Raw genomic sequence first — 21161 nt, forward strand, 5'->3', positions numbered from 1 at the left:
GAGCCTTGCCAACCTACCCCTCGTCCCTAAGAGTATGTAGCAATTACTGAATTACATTACTTTAGCTGTTTGTTCAGCCATGCAAGTTTGACTGGACCCACATGTATGGAGGTCTTGTCAAAAAAATGAGCCAGACTCTAAAAGAATTCAGACTTTGGGAAGGAAAGGCCTTTAATACTAAAATGGAAAAAAATATATCCTCATCCCCAGTTCTGCTGCTTCTTCAATCAGGTGACCATTGCCTGGTCACCAGGAAGGGAGATTGTGTAGATTAATATACTTTGAACTTGTCTACAAGGCTGCTGTAGGGGTGAATGGGCGAGAACCAGTGTTGTGTTTTGTCTTAGTCTTATTTGTGTTTCTGGTAAGATGAAATGGACAGATAGGCTGCTGGATCTCATGATCTTAAATGTTGCAGAGAAATTAACTGTGGAATCTTAAAGTTCAAACCCAAACCAGACCCCATCCATTTGCCAGGCAGTCTCAGGCCTCAGACTGAGAAGCAGGATAATTTAAGGTGGGCCCTGGAGTAGCTACAACTGTAGGGTAGTCATACCTGCAAGTCCCATATACCCTGTGGTGAGCTTACTCTGCCACAGACTCTTAAGGTCCACACAGCATGAAATGACAAATCCTTGCTTTGGGATCAAGGGGCTAATTAAAAATGAAGAGGACCCAACCCACAAGGTGATCTTGCGTTCTCATGTCCTGCCCACTTTGGTTGTGCTCATATATGCCAATATCTTAGAAAACTGCCAGTTTGGGTATCTGTTTTTCTCTGGGTATCTGCTTGTAATCCTCCTCTATCTTACTGCTCTGCACAACATTTTTGTTTCTTTCCTTTGGGACGATGAACCCAGGATGGGCAGGAAGTGCTTAGCGTTACAGAGATGTAGGAAAGCGCGATGGGGGACTTGCCCATGGTGGGAATCTAGACTCACAAACCAGGATGTGTGACAGGAAGCTAGGCAAGTGGGCACTCGGGTCCGTGAGGTCCTCAGCAAGCAGTGGCACGCACTCAGGTGAGATGTGGTCATGTGTCCAGTGGCAGGTAATCCAGCCCAAGTTGTTCTGGTTTCGCAGGTCGAGTGGCTCATAGCCTGGGGCCTTCGCTAAGAAGTAGAGAAAGCCTGAGGGCAGTGGTTCCCCACCTCGGGAAGGGCAGAGGTGAAGGTCCCCATGAGCTCAGATCCACCAGAAGCATTTCTTCTTCACCTTCTTGGTTTTCCGCCTTAAGTCCTGTTTCTCAGGGACTGAGGGCTCTGCCGGGGACTTTGGTGGGGGAGATGCCTCCGCAACTGGCTCTGCTTCCTCCAGACTCTGTAGAACTTCATGGAACCTGCCTTCCTGCTGCCGGAAGTCATATTCTACACTGAAAAACACAAAGAGGAAGGAAGGAAAGTAAATTCAAATCAGCACATACTGATGTAGCATCACCAAGTGTCCAACTGACATGGAAAAACATGTGCTTTGAGGTCAGGTCCCAGATGCTCAGGTAGCTGCTTGGCTGTGTGACCTTGAGGAGCTTGTGCCACCTCTCTGAAGCTCCAGTTTCTCATTGACTGAATTGGCATCTGTAATGCCTTCCTCTTGGGCATGTTATACTAAGTTTAAACGAAGCACGTAACATGGCAGCCTAATAGTAGATGTCCGGTAAAAACGTCTCCAATCTCTCTCTCACATTTATTTAATGCTCCTAATTGTTCATTCTTTTTACATACATTTTATGCATGAAAACTGCCTCATTATAAAGTATTTAAGTAACACAGAGGATTATGTACTAAAACTAACAACTCAGTTTCCTTATCCATAAAATGCACATAAAAACGGCACCTATCTCAAAGGCTTTCTCTGGAATTAAGATGTATATTAATTGAGAGAATATAAATGAAGTACTTAGAGTGGTTCCTGGCATATAGTAAGCCATCTCAGAAGCCCAGTGACAAGGTACCATTTGGGGACTTTATTAGTCACACGTGGCAATCGTGATCTGCCTTTTTGGTGGCACTTACTCCGATCCTGGGTCTCTGGGAGGTGACATGGGCATAGCAGACCAGGAAAGTGTCCCTTTAATGACAGCTCCTTTCTAGCCCTTGCTGGGTAGAAGGCTTTGGCCAGTCATGCCACATCACAAACCAACATGGGGTCTTTCCTCTTCCGTATGAAACATTTCATTTTCCTCCTTGCTAAACAAGGAGGGGAACCGTTTTCGTGACTCTGCATTTCCCCCACTTTCCATACTCCCAAGCTAGCACCTCATCTTTGGGCCTTCTGAGAGTTCTAGTATGAAACCAGGTAACAAACACAGCTATAAGCTTAAGAGCCTTCTTCCAGTCATCCTGGCACTGGCAACTCCTCTGTAAGTAAATCTCCTATGGAGGAAAGTGGACAGTTAAGGGTGGAGGGAGCACATACACAGTCTGTAGGGACGTCTTCAGGACTCAGTCTTCCTGGCCCGGCTCTCCAGGTTCTGAGAAGGCTGAGCCAGACTTACCAGATGGGCTGACCCTTCCTGATGCCCACTGGCCTGATTCCCAAGCCCTCAAAGGTCAAGGCGAGCCTGAGCACCCACTGCACACAGGCCAGAGCTTCTGCTCTCCCCAGCCTCTGACTCTCTAAACCCCTGAGAACCCTGGTCCCCAACAGTGTCATGTTTACCTCACAGACCTGTGTACAGATGATACAATGGAGTCTGTACATTAATGACTCCAAAACACACAAATAAAATAACAAAAAAAGGAATGGAGATTAGGAAATGCCCATTAAAGGAGAGTATTTAAATATGTCTGTATTGAGGAATCCTATGAAGTAAGCATAGGTGTAAAGCTCTCCAAGACACATCGTTGAGAAGCAAAGCAAAGAGCAAGACATAATATATTAGTAGTAGTAACATTAATGATAATAGTAGCAGTAATAGGGGCTGAATAACCATGCTTAAGGAGCATCAGGGATGGGTGTCTGATTATTTTGTTTCTGTATTTTTGATATGCTTCCACCAGATTTTCTTCTCTTCGGCTTATATCCTTTTACTTTCTGTGCCCCCTGGTCTCCTCCACAGGGACATACTCCTGGCTGGGTGACTTATAATAATGGGTGTAGTAATGCAGGCTATGTTTTTCTAGACAAAGCTCCACGATTGATTAACTGTGAGATCTTGGCAAAGTCATTTCTCATATTCAAGCCACAGTGTCCTTATCTGCAGAATAAGCATGGTACCTACTCATAGGATCTCAGTGAAGTATAAACAACAGAATGGTACAACACTCAGCTCAGAGCCAGGCGCCAGCAAGCACTGAATGGTATTCAGCTAATCATTCAACAAACTAAATTTACTGAGTATGTCCCATGTTCCAGGCCCTATGTTAGGTGCTGGGGGCAGAGTGGTAAACAGACAGACAGGCAGACACAGAGGTCTGACACTGAGGACTCACCCAGAGAACTATTTTTTCTAATTGGTGTTAGGACATCGTTGTGAGTTTTGACAAACTCAGGTGGTTTGTTTTTGTTGTTTGTTTGAATTAAGAAGTCAGAGAAATATCACATATAAGGAGAAGAAGGAGGCTGTTTTGTGTGTATGTTCATATAATTTGGTAGAGGTATATGGATGAAGAGCTGGAAAGTAGGGGTAGTTGAGATATGTACAAGGCAGATTTTTAAAGCAATTGTTAGTTTAATCATCTGTCTCACACGCTGGTGAGAAAGATCCCCAAAGCAGTATCCACATCTGTCTATCTCACTGTGATGTCCCTGTAGCTGAGCACAGTATCAGGCCTAGAGTAGGATGGATGGTTGGATGCATGGGTGGATGGATGGGTGGATGATGGATGGATGGATGGATGGATCGTTGGTTGGATGGCTGGATGAATGGTTAGATGGCTGTATGGATGAATGGATGGTTGGATGAATGAATGGATGTTTAGACTGTTGACCAGCTGGATGGATGGATGGATGGATGAAATTTCTGATACCAGAAAGCTGAGGAAATTCCTAGAACGAGTAAGGGGTGCCTACTTTCTTTGGCTCCAGCTGATGCTCTAGGATGAAGGTTATTTTTCTGCCTGGTGAAAAGAGGGCAGGGATATTTCAGGAGCTAGGAGAGCTATGAATGTAGATGTTCTCTATCTGTGAAATAGTGTAAGAGAGGGTAAGAATCAGAGTTTGCAACTCACTGCTTTAAATTCCTTCCTTAAAGCAATGAGAGTTTGCTGGAGACAACTCTTCCCCGGCCTCTGAATCCATCTCCTTAAATTTCAGTTGGGGAGAGTGAGTTGCAGGTAGTGGTGACAGAAACCCACCCCAGGCTCAGAGACAAATAGGGGTGCAGTGCTGGGCAGTACATCCTGGAAGTGGGAGCCTCAGTGGATACTTCTGTTCACTGATCTGGCAAATCCTAAGCTTTGGCTAGAAGACCTCTAGTAGCTCTTGATATTGGCTAGCATTTACTAAGGACACAGAGCCACTAGTTACCAGCACCAAGAGGCCAGACAGGAGACACGGGTTTGAGCCCTGGTCTGGAACGATCCCATATGCCATGGAGCAACTAAGCCCGTGTGCCACAACTACTAAGCCTGGGCTGTAGAGCCCGCGAGCCACAGCTACTGAGCCCGCGTGCTGCAGCTACTGAAGCCCGGGCGCCTAGAGCCCGTGCTCTGCAATAAGAGAAGCCACCGCAATGAGAAACCCACACCCCGCAACGAAGAGTAGCTCCCGCTCACCGCAACTAGAGAAAGCCTGCACACAGCAACGAAGACCCAGTGCAGCCAAAAATTAAATAAATAAATTTATTAAAAAAAAAAAAAGAAGGTAAAGTCTGTCTTAGCTCACAATTTAAAGCACATTGTAGACAATACAGAAATGGCTCTCGAATGGAATACTCCTGGGTTTGAACCAAGGCTGTACCACTTACTGGCTGGGTGACCTTGGGTAAGTTGCTTCTCTTTCTGAGACCCAACTGAAAGTGGGGGTTATAAAGCTACTTCAGTGGGTAGTTGTGCAGATGGGACACAATAACGGGAAATGTCCTTATGTAGGATGTGGTCTCTACCCACTCCCCTAAGTCTCTTGTCTTCCTATCTTAGAGACTGAATGCCTCACCTCCTCACTCATACCTTCAACTCTTCAGTAATTGTATACCTTGCCAGAAACATCACTTTTCACCTCTCCCCTCCATGTACATTCAGGGAAGAATATGCTCTTTATATTTCTGTGGAAACACCACAGGCTTCCATTATAATCACTGGGACTTAGGGAACTCCCCATCCTCTTCTTGCAACTGCCCCCATTGGTCTTGACAATTCAAAGAGCATTGAAGGTGACTTTCTTTTCAAGGCCAGGCAAATAACAGAGTACAGACAAGCATCTGTGCTTTGGAAAGAAATTGATTAATGTTTTTTTAGGCAATTTATTAACATAAAGGAAAATTGTCACTTTTCTTCTTATCCATCCATTTGACAAACTACTGTTCAGTTTGGAAGGGAGGAGAAGGCATATACTTTGTTTTGGTAGCAGCTGCCCTATAAGTGGGCAGGAGGCAGTGCCCTCTCTCATCTGTCTTTCATTTTGAGGCTGGGTCGAGAAGAGGAGATGCCCCTCGACTTCTTAGTTAGCCAACCCACAGCACTTTCAGCAACTTCTTGAAAGAGGGAATAAAATGCCAGCTTGAGAGAATTCAAGCAGACTCTTAGCAGAGGGCTGTTTGCAGATTCTGGGGAATAAATGCCTGCCTTGGGTTTGGTATCAAGGTAGAACACCAGTAACTTTTCCAACCTTCCCTTCTCTCTTTCCTCTTAATCTACCTATCTTCCCACCCTTACCATCTTCTCCATTCATATCCACATGGATGAAGAGGAGTGCTGAGTGCTTAGTTTGTACAGAGCTCTGGCTCACGGTGGGATGGGAGTGGCAAATGGTGGTCAAGAAATCGTTATAATACAGGATTCAGGCCCGGAGCCATTGAGATAGTTTGGAGCATTCAAGGTCTGCAAGGTTGGCCCTCTGAGGACGCAGGAATACCTGACACCTGGTTCAGGAGTGCCCAGTTCACTGTCTGGGGATCCTTAGAGCCTTTCCCAGCCAAGATGTCTGTGCGTGGTGCCACTCTGCATTTAGAAAGTGAGCTGTGTGTAGACCAAGAATGGAAGAGAGCTTTCAGGTTTCCCTCTTGAGGGCATTTCACTCATCTAGCTGACAGATCAATGCTCCAGCCATCATGCTAGGTGAAAAACAGAAGGATGTTTTTCTAGGTAATTAGAAGTAGCGAGAAGCCTAAGTCATGGCTTGTCTGGAAGAAGAAATAGTGAGAAGCAAAAAGTAGATAAATGCGTAAATACATAAGCAAACAACAGAGACAGATTCTGGATGTAGCATCTTGGCTGGGCAAACTGAAGTTGGGTGAGACACACAGAGATAAAAGTTTATATAGAAACAAACAATAGAAACCTCTTACTTTTATATAGCACTTTCAGATTGCAGACACTCCAGATCTGCATTTTCATTTTATCTTCACAATAGCTCAGGAATCTAGGAAGGTTGTTATCTCCGTTCAGCTGACAAGTGAGTTGGTGAAGGGAGTCACACCATAAGTTATGATCAGAATCTCAGCTTGCTTTCCTGACCTCTAGTCCTCTGTTTTTTTCCTAAAAAGGGATCAGATGTTTTAGCCCAGGGCTTGGCTGGTACCAGGGTCTTACTCTAAGAAGAAAGAGATATAACATGAGAGTATCTGGGTCATGTTAGGTGAGGGCATATGGTAATTTAAATGATGAAGAAGAAGGAAGAGGAGGAGAATGACTCTCATTTATGTAATGAAATCTATATTCCGGACACTATACTACAAGTTTAGTAATTCTCACGTCTCATGTGATTCTCAGAGCCCCATGAGGTAGATATTATCTTCATTTCACAGGCAAGGCAAGGGGAGGTTAAATATTCTGCCAAGGGCACACACTAATAAGTGACAGAGTCAAGGTTTGAGCCTAGATTGTCTGGCTCCAAAGCTTGTACACGAAGACACACAGCATCTAAAGAACAGCAGTCTTCAATCTGTATGAGATCCTGGTCACCAGATGAGCGTGGCGGGGGGGAGGGGAGGGGCTGGTGACCAAGGCCTAGTGCATCTAAATGAACTTGCAGCCCGCTGTGGAACCAGACCCAACCTGGGCTGGGCTGCATGCACGACCCTGCGTGACCCAGCTGACCAGCCCACCCTGCCATAGTGTTTCCAGATTTCAGGGACGTTCTGACGGGGAAGCCGCGTACCAGAGAAGACAGACACCCCACAGGAGGCAGCTTACTCAAGGTAGTATCTGGGCGGTGCAATTTTGGGTCTGGTGTAGGTTGCTGAGGTCCTCGGGGGCCCTTTGCTCTTCCTTCTCAGCAGGGGGGTCTTGTTCTTTTAAACCGTACCGTTCTTTTAAACCATAAACCGTACACCCCAAGCAGGTTGGCTGAGAAACTAATGATCCATGGCATCTCCCTGAAGACAAAACCACTTCCAAGTCCCTCTCCACCTCTTCATCTCTGTTAGAGTGTTTCTGTGGCCCCTCTTGCCACGGAACTCAGGTGCAACACAGATTCATTGAGCTCCAGCAACTTTTGTTTTAGAATTAGCTGTAAGAATCAATGGAATCAGCACGGGTAGTTTGGTTCCTGTCTACGTGAATAAATCACACCACTTTGGGAAGTGTCTCTGGGGAAGAATCACAGTCTGGGAAAGTAGGAACCTTAGTTAGTGTTTTTCCCCAGTCTGGAAGGGATATTGTTCCTAAAACTTTCTCCTAATGACCAGTTTGCTCATTATTTATAGGGTGCAATTTTAAGCTTCACAACTCACAGCCATTTCCAGCTGGCAAGTACACCCCTTCTTGGGCAACTGTCTGCTGATGAGTCCTCAGAGAATTGCACGTTCTCTTCTAGGCACATAAGTAAGCAGAGCCACGCTGCAGAAACCTCACTGCTGATTGCTGTCTGTGAGGGAGGTCTGCGCTCTGGGTTCTGTGGCTCTGTGTTGAGAATGTCTTCACATTAAGTCCTTAGAAAGAGAAGGTCGTCTCAGAGAACTTTAACACAAATATTCACTGATTGTGCAAGGTCAGAAAGTAAGAGGGAAAGGCACAAGAAGGTCTCCTGAAAGCAGGACTGGTTTAAGCCCTAGCTCTGTTGGATCTTGGACAAGTCACATAGCTTCTCTGAGTCTCAGTTTCCTCATCTGTAAAATGGGAATGATAACCATACCCATATTTTAGGGTTTTGGGGAGTCTGAAAAGAGATGATACGTGTACAGTGTTTAGCAGAATTCCTGGCACAGTGCCTGGTTCAACAAATGGTAATGATTGTTCCGTTAACTTGAGGAATTCTTGCGTTAACAGAGGAATGAAGATTGGGTCATTCTGTGGTCAGCTGTGGCCTCCTGCCAGCAGCCATCCATTTGTTGTTCCTGTGAAATGCTCAACTTTCTTGATTTTATATTTATGGCATGTTTCAGCCTCTTTAGCTATTAATGCATTAAAATAGGTTTCATTTTTATTGCAGATAAATTGCTGATGTTGTAAATCCTACTTCTTTCCACTTACACTCCAGGGAGAAGAAGAAAGGGATAAGCATACTGAGAGAAACAGGGACTAATGGCAAATATCTTGGGGATCAAACTGTCGAGGCTCAGAGAGGTTTCCACATGTACCCCAAACTTTATGTTTGCTTCCAAAAGAGAGCTTGAGCTATGTTTGGTGGTAGTTGTTTGGGGGATGCTGGGTAGTATTGCCATTAACATTCACGTTCCTGCATTTGAAATGAATGCTGCTCAGTCCATACTACCATGGGATGAGAGCTGCAAAGGCATCTGTGATTACTAGAAAGAACAGACATGCTGTGTGCTTTATAATTACTCCTCACTGTGGAATTCATTGCTGGCCAGAGAGAGGACCGTGGCTGGAAGACGAGGCTCTGACAGTTCACTTGGCTCCGCGCTGGGAGGGCATCTTAAGCAAACGAAAGGAACATACTAAATAATTTACGTGGAAAGTTGGTTGCTGAATTCACAAGCCTGGGTGCATATTGCATTTCTAGTAAAATGCCTTTTTCTCTGGTTAAGTAATAGCTTTAAGTGGCAGGCAAGACTAAGACCCAGTGGCCAAGTGACTTAACCATAGAAGGAAACTCTAGAAGGCTCTCAGCGCCTCTGACTGTATGACCCCAGGTAACTCACGTTGCTTTCCTTGGTTAGACGAAGGCCTGGCTTTTCTCCGACAGGGCACACAGCTGTACAGCTTTGGCCTGTGTTCCAGAGAGACTCCTTATGGGAAGTTCCAGATATTAAAACAATGAGGGGGCGACCCCAAGAACAGGGATGCTGGTCGCCAGGTACAAAGGACGGCACTTGCAGCAAATCTCCTTTTGCATATCCTTAACTTCTTCTCTGTCTTGCTCAGAGGAGTTGTAACAGTGGAGGAATCAATAATGATAAAAAAGCAGTCTATGGTCTGTGGCGTTTGAGGAAATGAGAGGAAAGTGGTGGAGGATTCTGGTGTTCAGCTTCACGCATATTCCCTGGTTCTGGAGCCTGTCGTGACCACACCCTCTCCTGGAGCAGGGTGGGTGGTCCTGGGCAGCACTTTGCATGGCCACCCTGTCAGGTGTTTGTAACTGCTCCTCCAGGACGCACCAGAGGGCAGTTCCTAGCATTTGGGCCCTTGGCCTGGGAGCAGAATTGGGCTCTAACTGGTCTGAACCTTAATTGGAGGAGGAAGCGCAGCAGGGATTGCCATTCCGTTCCTGATCTCAGATGAGGACCAAGGAGCTGGGAAATGTGGGAGGGAGGAGAGGCTACAAATGAATCCCCTAAGTAGTGCATAATGAAAGCCTGTGTGCCCACGTGGACCGGCAGAAGCTCATTTTGTCTTCTCATTGGAAATAGGAGGCATCAAAAATACCCTTAGTCTATGAGGAAGCCCCCCCCGCCACCAATCCTCTTCCCTTCCCTTTCTCTTGCCTCCGCTCTCACCTGCACCCCCTAGTTAGGTCTATACCTGACCACCTAACCCTGTAATCGAAGCCAAGCAGAAAGGTAAGTCATCTGTCCAATGATGCGTTTAAAACAAAAGCTACTTTCTGGGTTACTTTATTAGCAAGAGCTTTCTATGTCACAAAAGTTTCTAATAAATTAACCAGAAACCTCCTCCTTTCAAGACCCTAATTTTACCTAGTTGAATGTTTCTCAAGCTTCACTGGGATCAGGCTTTCCCAGGAAACTGGCTGTGCCTGTAGATTCCCATCCTCCACCCCACCCCTCTGATCCAGCAGGTTTGGGGAGTGAAGGCCAGCAACCAGTATTCACAGCCAGGAGACTGATGCAGATGGCCCAGGATCACATTTTGAGAACACTATTTAGGTCCTGCAACTTAAACACAAACCCTCACGATGCCCTTGGATTATGAGAACTCAGCCATACAACATTCTGCTGAGCCCTGATACCCCTCAAGCAGGTCTGTCCTCTGAAGGCAGCATGCTGTAGAATCTGGCCAACAGGAAGGGAGGACTAAGTTCCAATCTCGACATTGCCACTTACTAGTTTCAGAATAATAGTGCAAGTTCCTCTCTCTCTCTCAGTCTCAATTGTCTAATCTGAATAGTGTGCAAGTCCCTGAACCTCAGTTATCTCAGTTATCTGTAAAATGGGAGTATTTTTATCTATCTCACATGGTTGTGGGGATCAGATACGAAAATAAAAGGCATTTATAATGACCAGTAATAATAGACACTCAATAAGTGGTAGCTCTCTTCTTATTTCTTTTCCCTAATCTTCATCCCAACAGATCTCTGTCTTCCCCTAGCTGTCATAGTTGCAAAGATCATCAAAGTCAAGTTAACAGACCTCCAATTAGATGTGAGTAGTTTACGAATTATAAGGGTTTAATCCAGGCGTCTTAGTTTCCTGTTACTACTGAAACAAATTACCACAAATTTAGTGGTTTAAAACAAGACAGATTTTACTCTTAGAGTCCAGAGATCAGAAGTCCTGCAGAACTGTAAATCAGGGTGTCAGCAGAACTGTGTTCCTTCTGGAGGTTCTAGGAGAGAATGTGTCCCTTGCCTTTTCCAGCTTTTAGAGGCTGCCTACCTTCTTTAGCTTGTGACCACATCACTTCTGCCTCTGCTTCTGTTGTCACATCCTCTCTGACTCTGCCTCTCCCGCCTTCATCTTTCCCTTGTAAGGATCCTTATGCTTATGTTAGGCTCACCTGGACAGTCCAGGCTACTTACCTTGTCCTGAGATCCTTAACTTAATCACACCTGCAGTATCCCTTTTACCAAGTAAAAGGTATTCACAGGGTCCAGGAATTAGAATGTGGGCATCTTTTGTGGGCATTATTCTGCCTACTACACTGGGTTTTGATGCTTTACCAAGAGAACCTGCCAATCTAATGCCTTAATTCCCTCTTCCATAGAGATCATTGGTGCAGTTCAGACACCATAGAAGGGAGACATTTTAGCCTGGAGGGAGTTTTCAGTTTTCCACAAAGCAAACCGCCTTTCCTACCACAGCCAGTACAGAAGTACTGGGCAATAATGTTGGATGGCCATGATGAACGAGGATCTCAATGTCCTGTGAAATTGCAACAAGCATTCTGAGTCATCGAAGGAAGATTTGATTAGGTTTCATCTTGTAGTGTTCCAGGTGTTTGAAAACTGACAGTCCATGTACTACACATAGTCGTTTGATTTAGTTCCGAAAGATCTTCTGAGGACCTGCTGCACAGAAGCCTTCCTTCCCTAATAAGAACATTTGATTAATTAAGGCCTTCTGTTTCCCCACCCAAGGGTAGGGGCACACACAAATGGTCACACTGACTTGACTTTGGGGCATCTGAATAGCTGTTTTTCATCCCTCCCCTAGTCAGTATAGCCATTCTCTTCCTTGACAAGATTCTGTTGAGCACCAACTATGTGTTAGACACTGGCCCACGACTTTGAGGTACTAGCCATCAGCTGAAGGAAAGAAACTCATAAACACTGCGTTACAATGCAATAGGATAAATGGTATAGTCGAGGAATGTGTGTGCCAAGGGGGTCCTTCTTGGGAAGGCATGTAAGGCTATTCAGAGGAACTGACTTTTAAGCTGCAAGACTAGGAGATTTCCAGACAAAGCAGGGCAGAAAAGGCATTTCAGGAAATAAGGAAACTTGCATGAGAAAATGCACAGTATATGAAGCCAGCTGAGTAGTTCCCTGCGGCTGGGGAGAAATAGGAGACCCAGCAGGTAAGAAGGTTAGTATCATGTTCAAAGGGCTTTGAAAAATTAGCTGAAGGAAACAACAGGAACTGGAACAAAATTGTTTAGCAGGGGAGTGACATGATCAGATTCTTCTTTTCAGGTAATTTAGCAATCTGTGCGGAGGATTACTCGGGACAGGGCAAAAGGTACCTATGGCAAAAAGGCCAGCTAGCGTTTAAGTGACCAATGATGAGAGCCTTTATGGACCAGAGAGAGAGGGTAGAATCAGTAGCCAGTTTGATGTGTGTTGTAAAGGAGAGGAGCGAGGCACTGTGGGGACTATAGTTTCTTTATGGAACTGTGGTTAACAATGTTGAGCAAAATAAGAAACATAGGAAAAGAATTTTGTGGAGGAAAATAAGAAGTATGTTTTCGTATATGGAGAATTTGAGGTACCTTTGAGATACCAAGATAGAAATGGAAAGATCTGTAGGTAGTGTATATATATATATATATAGAGAGAGAGAGAGAGAGAGAGAGAGAGAGAGAGAGAGAGAGAGAGAGAGAGAGAGAGAGAGAGAGAGAGAGAGAGAGAGAGAGGGAACTCATAAAAAAGATAGGGGAAGCTGATGTCACAGAAATTAAAATTAAAATCCATGAGTGCAATTGAAGTCATGAACAGAGGCTAAGGATGAGAAGAGGAGACAGCCTGTCCAGAGAGACCCCTGAGCAAACAAGTGCTCTTCTGTTGTTCTCTCCTCTCTAGCACCTTTCAAATTTTTCATGGCCAGCCTCTCCCTTCACCCTCTGAAAATGGTAAGTTTGCTGTTTGCTCTTTATTTCCATTTTCTAAGAAACACACTTGGATGATAGAAGAAATTTTTTTTTTTCTGAGAAAGACTTCCCATTCTTTTTCCTTAAAACATTTGAGGCATTTTACAACTTAAACCAGGCAGATTTTTTTCCTGGGAGCTACATCCGTAAAATAAATGCATGATTGGTGTAGTCAGAGACCTCCAGAGAGGTTCTGTGGTTATTTTTAGAGTGAACGTGAAGATGAAGTGCAGGCAGATGTGGCTGGAGGAGCAGAGAACGGGGTGAGGGAAGGAGGAGAGATATGGCTTGGAGAGACTTCATGTCCTTGAGAGAGGAAAGGGAGCTGGTTCCTTAAGGCACAGTTTCCAAAACTGCAGTCATTCATTCACCACCTTCATGGTTTTTGTGAAACTCCCCATACCACATGCACAGTAATTTTTTTCTCTCTAGACCAATTCACTTTTTAGACTTAAAAACATTTGTACAAAACAGGCAATATACCTTTTGAAAATGGAGACGTGCCTAACAGTGAGTAGGTAGGGGGACTAGTTTTAAAAGTTAAAATCTTCCCATAAAGATTTAGAAATGATTACATTCTGGCTGCGCACTCTTGCTTGCCCATGGCTATGAACATGAAACATGCTCACTCTTGGCAAAGAAGTGTGATAAGTAAGCATTAGAAAGGTTTTGAAGACATTCTAGCACCAAACTCAGATTTTTCCCTCTGGGTAAATCAGAAGAATTGAAATGAATTTGAAAAGAGAACAACCTTCTCACTAGGTAATCCAATGCTATTGAATCTTAGGTACCGCAGGAGGCATGCAGAAACCCTTTGAGTACCTTGTCCTAGGATTAATGCTAAGGAGACGTGAGGAGAGTGTTTGGGGTCTAAACAGCCTGGAACCAGCTTGAGTCATAGAGCCAGTCCCCACACCCTTCCCCTGGAGCCCACAGGAGTCAAAACTGCAAGGAGTTCATTCTTCCTGGTGTACTCATGAGAATACACGGAATCTTTGGGCATCAGTTTTGGTGCTGTTCTCCTTGGTGAGGTAGGATCTATCACAGTGATCCATGGTAAGAAGAATGCCAGTGAGGCTTTGAGGAGCGGGTGGACAGAAGGCTCCTCTTGGAGCAGAGAGAATGAGTCGGATAGAACCAGTGACCCCATGTGTCTTGATGGAAGCGAGTAGCATAGCCATAGGCTTCGGCTGATGGGGCCACTTAGAAAACCTTACGGACTGCTAACTTAGCAGCAACCTCTCCAGAGGAGAAGACCCGGCAGGCAGTCCGTCACGCATCCATGTGCTTTATGTTCAGTGACATGCACTCGGTCCATCCGTCATCAGGGGGAGACTGCAGCTTAACAAGGCCCGAGGATGAGTATTTCACATCATTTATTTATTGGTTTGCAAGATCTGACTTTCCAGGGTACCACACAGGGTTTGAAGTCATTTGAAATGTTAAAAAAAAAAAAAAAAAAGACAACTCTCATCTTCCCACTGTTACTGTGATGGAGATGTTGTTCTTATCTCTTTGCTTTCATCAAACTAATTGCCTGTTCCTTCCCAATGGCTTAGATACAACGATATAGATACTGTCTGGGAGAAAAGTCTGGCTTTGAATGGTAATGAGGGATAGATGCATGCAATGGCTGCTTTTCTTGGAAAACTGGAAAGGGATGTGTGGATAAAGGTTTGCCAGCGCATCCAGGGGTAAATTTAGAATGTTTGCTTGAGATATTTGAAGTAAGTACTAGAAAAATGCAAACATTCTCAGACTTGTTGGAAGGTTGTAGTTTAGCCAAATATTACTATTTTAAATTCAGCCTAGAACATCAGAATGTCAGAACTGAAAGGGACCATAGGGACCATCTAGTTAAAGGCCCTCATTCTTCAGATGAGGAAACTCAGAGGCCAGAAACGATTTGCCGAAGGCCAGGGCAAGAAACTCATAGTAGATTGGAAAATAAACATTTGTCCTTTTCTCTTACATAAGCTAAATAAAAAGTCATCTGAAGGTAATAGAAAATACATCATGTGGCTGCTGAAAAAGAGACTTTTCAAAATTTAAATGGAAGTTAGTTAAAAATAATTATTTTTGTTTATGAGGAAAAGTTTTTGTCCTCCCTAACAGTCTAGACATTTAATGATTTTTGTCCTCCTGATGATGAGGAAATTTGCTTAAGATGGGGAATATAAAAAAAGAAGGAGCAAAAGGTAAGCAATTGATGAGACTCCCTAATTTTTCTTTCCAAGGCAGAAGCCTTTTCCAGAGCCCCCTTTTAAGAGGGGATATTTCATGCCAGGGTAAAGGGCATGTTTTTTTCTGAGAGGTCCTGAAGCTCCTGTTATTGTTATTGTTATTGGTGAAAAAACTTTATGGTCCTTTGGCTTTTAGGTATAAAGTGTTGACAGTTCAGTGAGAAAATGCCCAAGGCCTCACCTAAGGGTAGGGGCCCCCTGACTACCAGGCCCCCATCCCTTGCCAGGATGAAACCTCAGGATTCTGCTGGAAGGAATGAGACATTTTAAAAAGAAGACACAGGCAACCCAGTTGGGCTTCAGTTTGCTCAGGCCCTAGCTGCCTTTCTCATCAGAGAGAGAAAATAATACAGAAAACCAAAGCATACACTTTTGTTAAACAAAGTTAGATTCCATCAACTGAAATGACTGCTTTAGACCACTTTTCCAGTGTGCCACCGAAAGTAGACTTCCAGCTAAAGGGGTGTTGATTTTTCCAGTAATAACAGGAATAAGCTCTTGGATTTGTACAGAAATTTACTGTTACAAAAGGCATTCAGATATATTTTCTCATTTGTTCCTAACGGCAACTCTCAAGAGGGATAATTGTTCCCACTCTACAGATGAGGAAACTGAGCTCCAGACAAGTAAGCAGGCGTAGACTTGGGGATTTTGACTCCAAGTTTAGTGCTCTTCCAACTGTATGCTGTTTCCCTTCTATTACTTATAAAAATTCACTCTATTGCATCAACCTTACCCCTGCTGGAAAGAAACAGTGTACTTAGAAACGAACACACAGTGCTTAGCACAGTTCTTGACATATAGTGATTGTTGGCATGTGATAGCTACTGTGGAGGAAGAGGCTGTGTGGTACAACAGTCAAGATCATAGGGCTTGGGATCAGAAGGATCTGGATTTGAGTCCCAAGACTCTGAATATTTGGTTGGAGAGCCCGCCCCCCCCCCACCCCCTGCCCCGCTCTCTGAAAATGCTTTATGGGAGTGGAGCCAAATGGCTGAACTTCTCTGAGGACGTTAACGCCTACCTCACGAGGTATACTGTGAAACGAGACGCAAACGGGCGTGCAGAGCTTAGCAAGGCGCCTGTACTCGGTATTCAGTAGGTGGAGGGATGATATCTCAAGAGGATTTGCTCATAGACCTTGTTGTGAGGAAACAAAGCAATGCCTGCCTTGGAACCAGATGCTAACATTTCATAGTTAAACGCCTTGCTTTTTAAGTCTCAGGTATTCCAAGGCCTCCTGTCTTTGCCCCTCTCTTGAATTTCTGTGCCTAAGAGAGCTTACAAGAATGTCCTGTGGACCCTGCAGCTTCTGTGCTCTCAAGAGCAGGCCTCGGTTGCGGCCAGGTACCTGTATATGATGCACGCCGTGTTCTGGCAGGTCCTGCAGTTGTTGAGATCTTGGCCAGTTCGATAAAAGTTGCGCCTGCAAGATAGAGCATTTACTAGATAAATCTGTGGGCAGAATCCCCCTGGGATGCACGCATTCTACAGACTCATTCCCTGCAGCACAGCATTGCCCCTCTCATGAGGACCAAAGCCTGGCCATTACAGACACAGAGACAAGAAACCCCCGTTAATAGAAGCTCACATTTCTAGAGCGCTTTATAAATGTTTAAGCACTTTGACATACGGGTTTTCTTCATGCTGACAATGACCCTATGAGATGAGCCAGTTATTCTTACCCCCGCATGACAGATGGGGAAACTGTGGGACTTTGCAAATGAGTAGAGGAAGATGATTAAAACTCCAGATCCCTTAGTTCAGTGCATTTCTCTCTGTATCATCACAGTGCTTCTCTCTTACAAGGCAATGTTGATTCTGATCCCTATCAGCAAAGGCCAGTTAATTACTTCCTCCCTCTCCTACCCTTTTGTCGATTAGCTTTGGCCATTCCTTCTTCTCAGTCTTTAGAGAGCACTGTTTCAAGGAAAGAACAACTCACACCTAAACAGAAAACTGCCTTCCCCTCCCCAGACTGATGCTGAGTCATCCAGGAAAGCATTTTGTGACTTTTTTCTCTTTGCAAAATTGTGATCTCATTTCAGTTTCCATTTAGCTGGTCCATGATGGACTGGCCCAAGCCTTCAAAGTGGTCAGTGGTGGGAAAGGTCAACAGTAAGCTTAGTGGCCACCTCAAGTCCCTGTGACAAACCCATAAATAACTAAAATACTGTGCAAATGCAGTAACTTGCTTCAAGGATGGGGGTGGGGGAAGCACCTACATGCTAGCATTTTCCCCCATCATTTATCAGCTGGACTCACATCTTAATAAAAATCACTTTTGACTCTGCTGCTTCATGGCCCCCTTTCTGCAGTCTGTTGACATCTGGAAACAAAAACACATCACCGTGGAAATCCACCAAAGCCTACAACCAGGCGAAACCCAGTCAGAACAAAGGGGGACCATTGCTTACAAGCTGGGGAAACAACAGAATCTCAGACATTTTGGAGACATCTTACTAACGGAAACCAGTGCTCTCTCTCTGCCCCTATCCTGGCAAGTGGCTTAACCCAATAAAAAAAATCCACCTTACCCTTCTGTGAGAGCTCGAGCTTTCTCCAAGTCTTGAATTACATTCAGAAGGACTTTAATTTTCTCTTGGTTTGAGTGCAGAGATTCCTCCACGGATTGCAGCCTGCCCTGGAGGTCGCAGAACTCACCCTGTGCCAGGTGGGTTGGATTAAGTGCACCCATCTCCGTGGTGCCCTGCCGTTCGGTCTCCCTCCTTGGAAGAGAGGATGGGAGGTGATCGCTTTCTGGACAGTTTTGAAACGCTGGGATGTGTGACTGGAAGGGGTTCTTTGCCATCTGCTCCTGACACACAGGGGCAGATTTTGACTCACTGTTAGTTTTGAGTGACTGCAGATCCTGGTGATTGTTACTCGATGAAGCACAATCTGAAGCTCCCCCTGGCTGGGCTGGCTGGCTGTGGGAGCCTGGCGAAGGGGAGCTGTGAGTCTGTGGATGTGAGGGAACACACGTTTCCTTTGACTGAGATGACAATGGGCCAAGGTCTTTGTCATCAGAGTTATCTTTGGGCAAAAGCATTTCAGGTTTAAGTTTCCCTGTGCCGGGCATGTGGTTGGCACCGCTGGTGGCATTTAAGCAGGAGAGGGGTCTTTCTGAATCTGACGGTGGCACTCTTCTCCCATCACCTGGACACATGTCAACCAAAGTGGGTATGGAGTTGCTAATCTCAGCAGACCTGTCTGGGCTGAAAGTGGACTCTCTACCTGCCCAGGTAGGGCTGTGATAAATATCATCTGGAACCTGAATGGCAGCTGTTGCTTTCTCTGAGGCCCTCCATGTCCCTGTTTCCAAGCATATGCTCACAGGCCCATTGCTTTGCACCTTGGACATTCTAGGGAGAAATGGGTGGGACGCCTTGACCCTTTGAGGCCCATCTTCAAGATGCCGAGACAGCCTTAAGTAGGCAAGGTCAGAGGACACAATGTCCTGTTCAGAGAGATTGCCGTTCACCTGGATGGCACTTTGGGATGCTGTCTGCATTTCCACCAGGGACTTGCTAGCTGTGAGTCTCTTCCTTTTGAAAACTGGGAAGTGCTTCCTGAGACTGGGGGAGGTTTGGATGGCGATGTGCCGAAAGCCCCCTGCCTTCTGGGACCTGGGGAAGGAGAGTGAGTAGGTGGGGAGGTGATGGTGCCCGGAGGCCTGAGTCTCGCCCATTACAGCCGGGTGCTCAGGAGTTTGGATGTCAACCTCAGCTCGGGCAGGTGGAGTCTTACTGGTGCCATCTTCCTTAAATCGCACCTGCTGAGATTTGCTCCTGCGGTGGTGAGGTTGCTTCGCAAGCTCCACCGACTCTAGACTGTTATGCTTCAGAAGCACAGGCCTCACTTTCATACTTTGCTGGGCCATTGAGCCTCAGTTGAAAGGATTGGGACCATACACTTCTCCTGGGCACATTTCCTTAGGTCTTTGGAGCCGCGTCTAATGACAGCATCTCAGACACAGAGATCTGCCAGCCGGGATGGAGTGGTCCTCTCCTCTGAGTATGGGCAGCTCTGTTGGCCATTCCCAGCCAGTAGGTTTTCTTGGGGGGCTCTCCGTAATGCTTCCCCTGCAGTTAAAATATTATTCCATTGCAGTGGTAATTGCCACTTAGGTAAACAAGGAGTTAGGCTAATCATTAAACCTGATCTACCACGAGAGCTGGTGGGCTGTTTATCAACGGAGGCTGACAGGCAGTTCTGATCCTGGAAGAAGCTTGCTGTCTTGAACAAAAAGACAATGAAAGTACCATTTAGGGGATAGCGCCAGACTGCCAACATGTGAATTCCAAAAGAAACCTGCTATGTCTGGAACGTACGGCTTCCTTTCTGGGAGCGTCAATTTGCAGTGTAAAGCTACAGGAAACTTAAACATATCTTTCCATTTCATGTAAACAGGCAGAGAAATAAATGACCTGGGGCTTGGCTTCTTTGATGATACATGATGCTCCTAAGGGAACATCCCCATTTACGTCAATCACATATTCTTCCTTTGGGGCCATTGTTTTCTTTCATGCTGTTTCCTTTTTCTTCAGTGAGGGAAACTTATCTGCCTAAATAGCCTCACAAAACCCAGTGGCGTGTGATGGGGACAGGATTGAGGCATCCGAGGGCATTCAGAGGGCAGAGTCCCTGTCGTGGTGTCTTGGCTGAAGTTCACATGTGGGAAAAGTGAGCCACATCTGCAACTTCTGGGTATTTGAGCCAAAACGTTTGTTCGCTTGGCCTCGGGGTCAGGGTCTGGGACCTGGCAGCCTTTGCCACCAGGCGGGGAGAGTCTGAAAGGGAAGAGATAACAGATGCAACTGAGAACACAGTTCCTGGGGGCCTGGGTTTCTCTCCAATTTCCAACCTCCCAGCTGAGGGCTTTTGATAGTGGATGGTCTGGGGGTAAGTCAACTTACTACCTTTGTGTCTTTTCCCCTAGTGAGCCAGCCACCTTGTGGCTACAGGGCCTCGGAACAAAATGCCTGTCTGCCTGGATCGCTTCCTCCTTCTACTCCCAGGCATCCCCCAGTCAACTCCTATTCATCCGTGAAGTCCCAGCTTAAACGGCACTTCCTCACGAAGTTTTTCTAACGACTCCTCCCTCACATACACCTCTGATGCTACATCATATCAGGACCCCCATTATACCTTTTCACCACATTCTTCATAACACAAATTGTAGCTGTCCCTAAATAATCATTTGTGTACGTATTTATTTAATGTGTATCTCCCCTGCTACCCTGTAAGCTCCAGGGTGGCAGGAGCTGGAGCCATTTTTTTTACAGCTTAGGTATTTCCAGTCCTCCTTTAGGCTCACTGTGGTGCTTAATGAGTATTTACTGAAAGAGAGGATGGCTGAGTAAAGCAAAGGAGAGCCTGGGAATGGTGGACGGGGTTCCTAAGGTATCTTGCCAGGGCAACAGGATGGTGGATTCTCTCTGCTCGGACTGAAACTTTTGCTAGAGGACAAGATTTTCCCCTAATGTCTTCATTTCTTAATTGCTTTCTAGGAGATAAATTGTGCATAAAATTCTCCGTGCAGAGTGTACCTTGTAATAATAACAGTTACCATTTATTGAACACTTATCTTTACCGTGCTGTGGGCTTTACTTGCATTAATCATAACAACTCTCGTTTACCAACTAGTCACCAATGCACCAGGTGCTGTTCTAAGCACTTTCCAAGCCATAACTCATTCATTCCCTGCCCTATAGAGGTGGATACTCTTATTATCCCCATATTACAATTGAATATGCTGAGGCCCAAGGACACACAGTTAGTGACAGAGCCAGCGTCTGAACTTAAACAGTCTGGCACCAGAGCCTGTGCTCTTAGCCTCAATGCTTCACTGCTTTTCCAGTTTTACATTATC

At 45.4% G+C, this 21161-nt stretch overlaps 2 protein-coding genes across 3 annotated transcripts in view; one reads left to right on the forward strand and one right to left on the reverse strand.

Moving 5' to 3' along the window:
* The window catches only part of DOCK2 (dedicator of cytokinesis 2), a 409609-nt gene that overhangs the window by 197154 nt on the left and 191294 nt on the right, over positions 1-21161 (forward strand). The gene's annotated exons all lie outside the window — the stretch shown is intronic.
* On the reverse strand, positions 1143-19291 carry INSYN2B (inhibitory synaptic factor family member 2B). The gene is made up of 3 exons (XM_004321492.4): positions 17824-19291; positions 16638-16712; positions 1143-1372 (listed from the first exon to the last, which is right to left on the reverse strand). The coding sequence occupies exons 1-3, from the start codon at positions 19167-19169 to the stop codon at positions 1186-1188; spliced, it is 1608 nt and encodes a 535-aa protein (XP_004321540.1). The 5' UTR covers positions 19170-19291; the 3' UTR covers positions 1143-1185.

The sequence above is a fragment of the Tursiops truncatus genome, chromosome 3, assembly GCF_011762595.2.
Source record: "Tursiops truncatus isolate mTurTru1 chromosome 3, mTurTru1.mat.Y, whole genome shotgun sequence".
Classification (NCBI taxonomy): Eukaryota; Metazoa; Chordata; class Mammalia; order Artiodactyla; family Delphinidae; genus Tursiops; species Tursiops truncatus.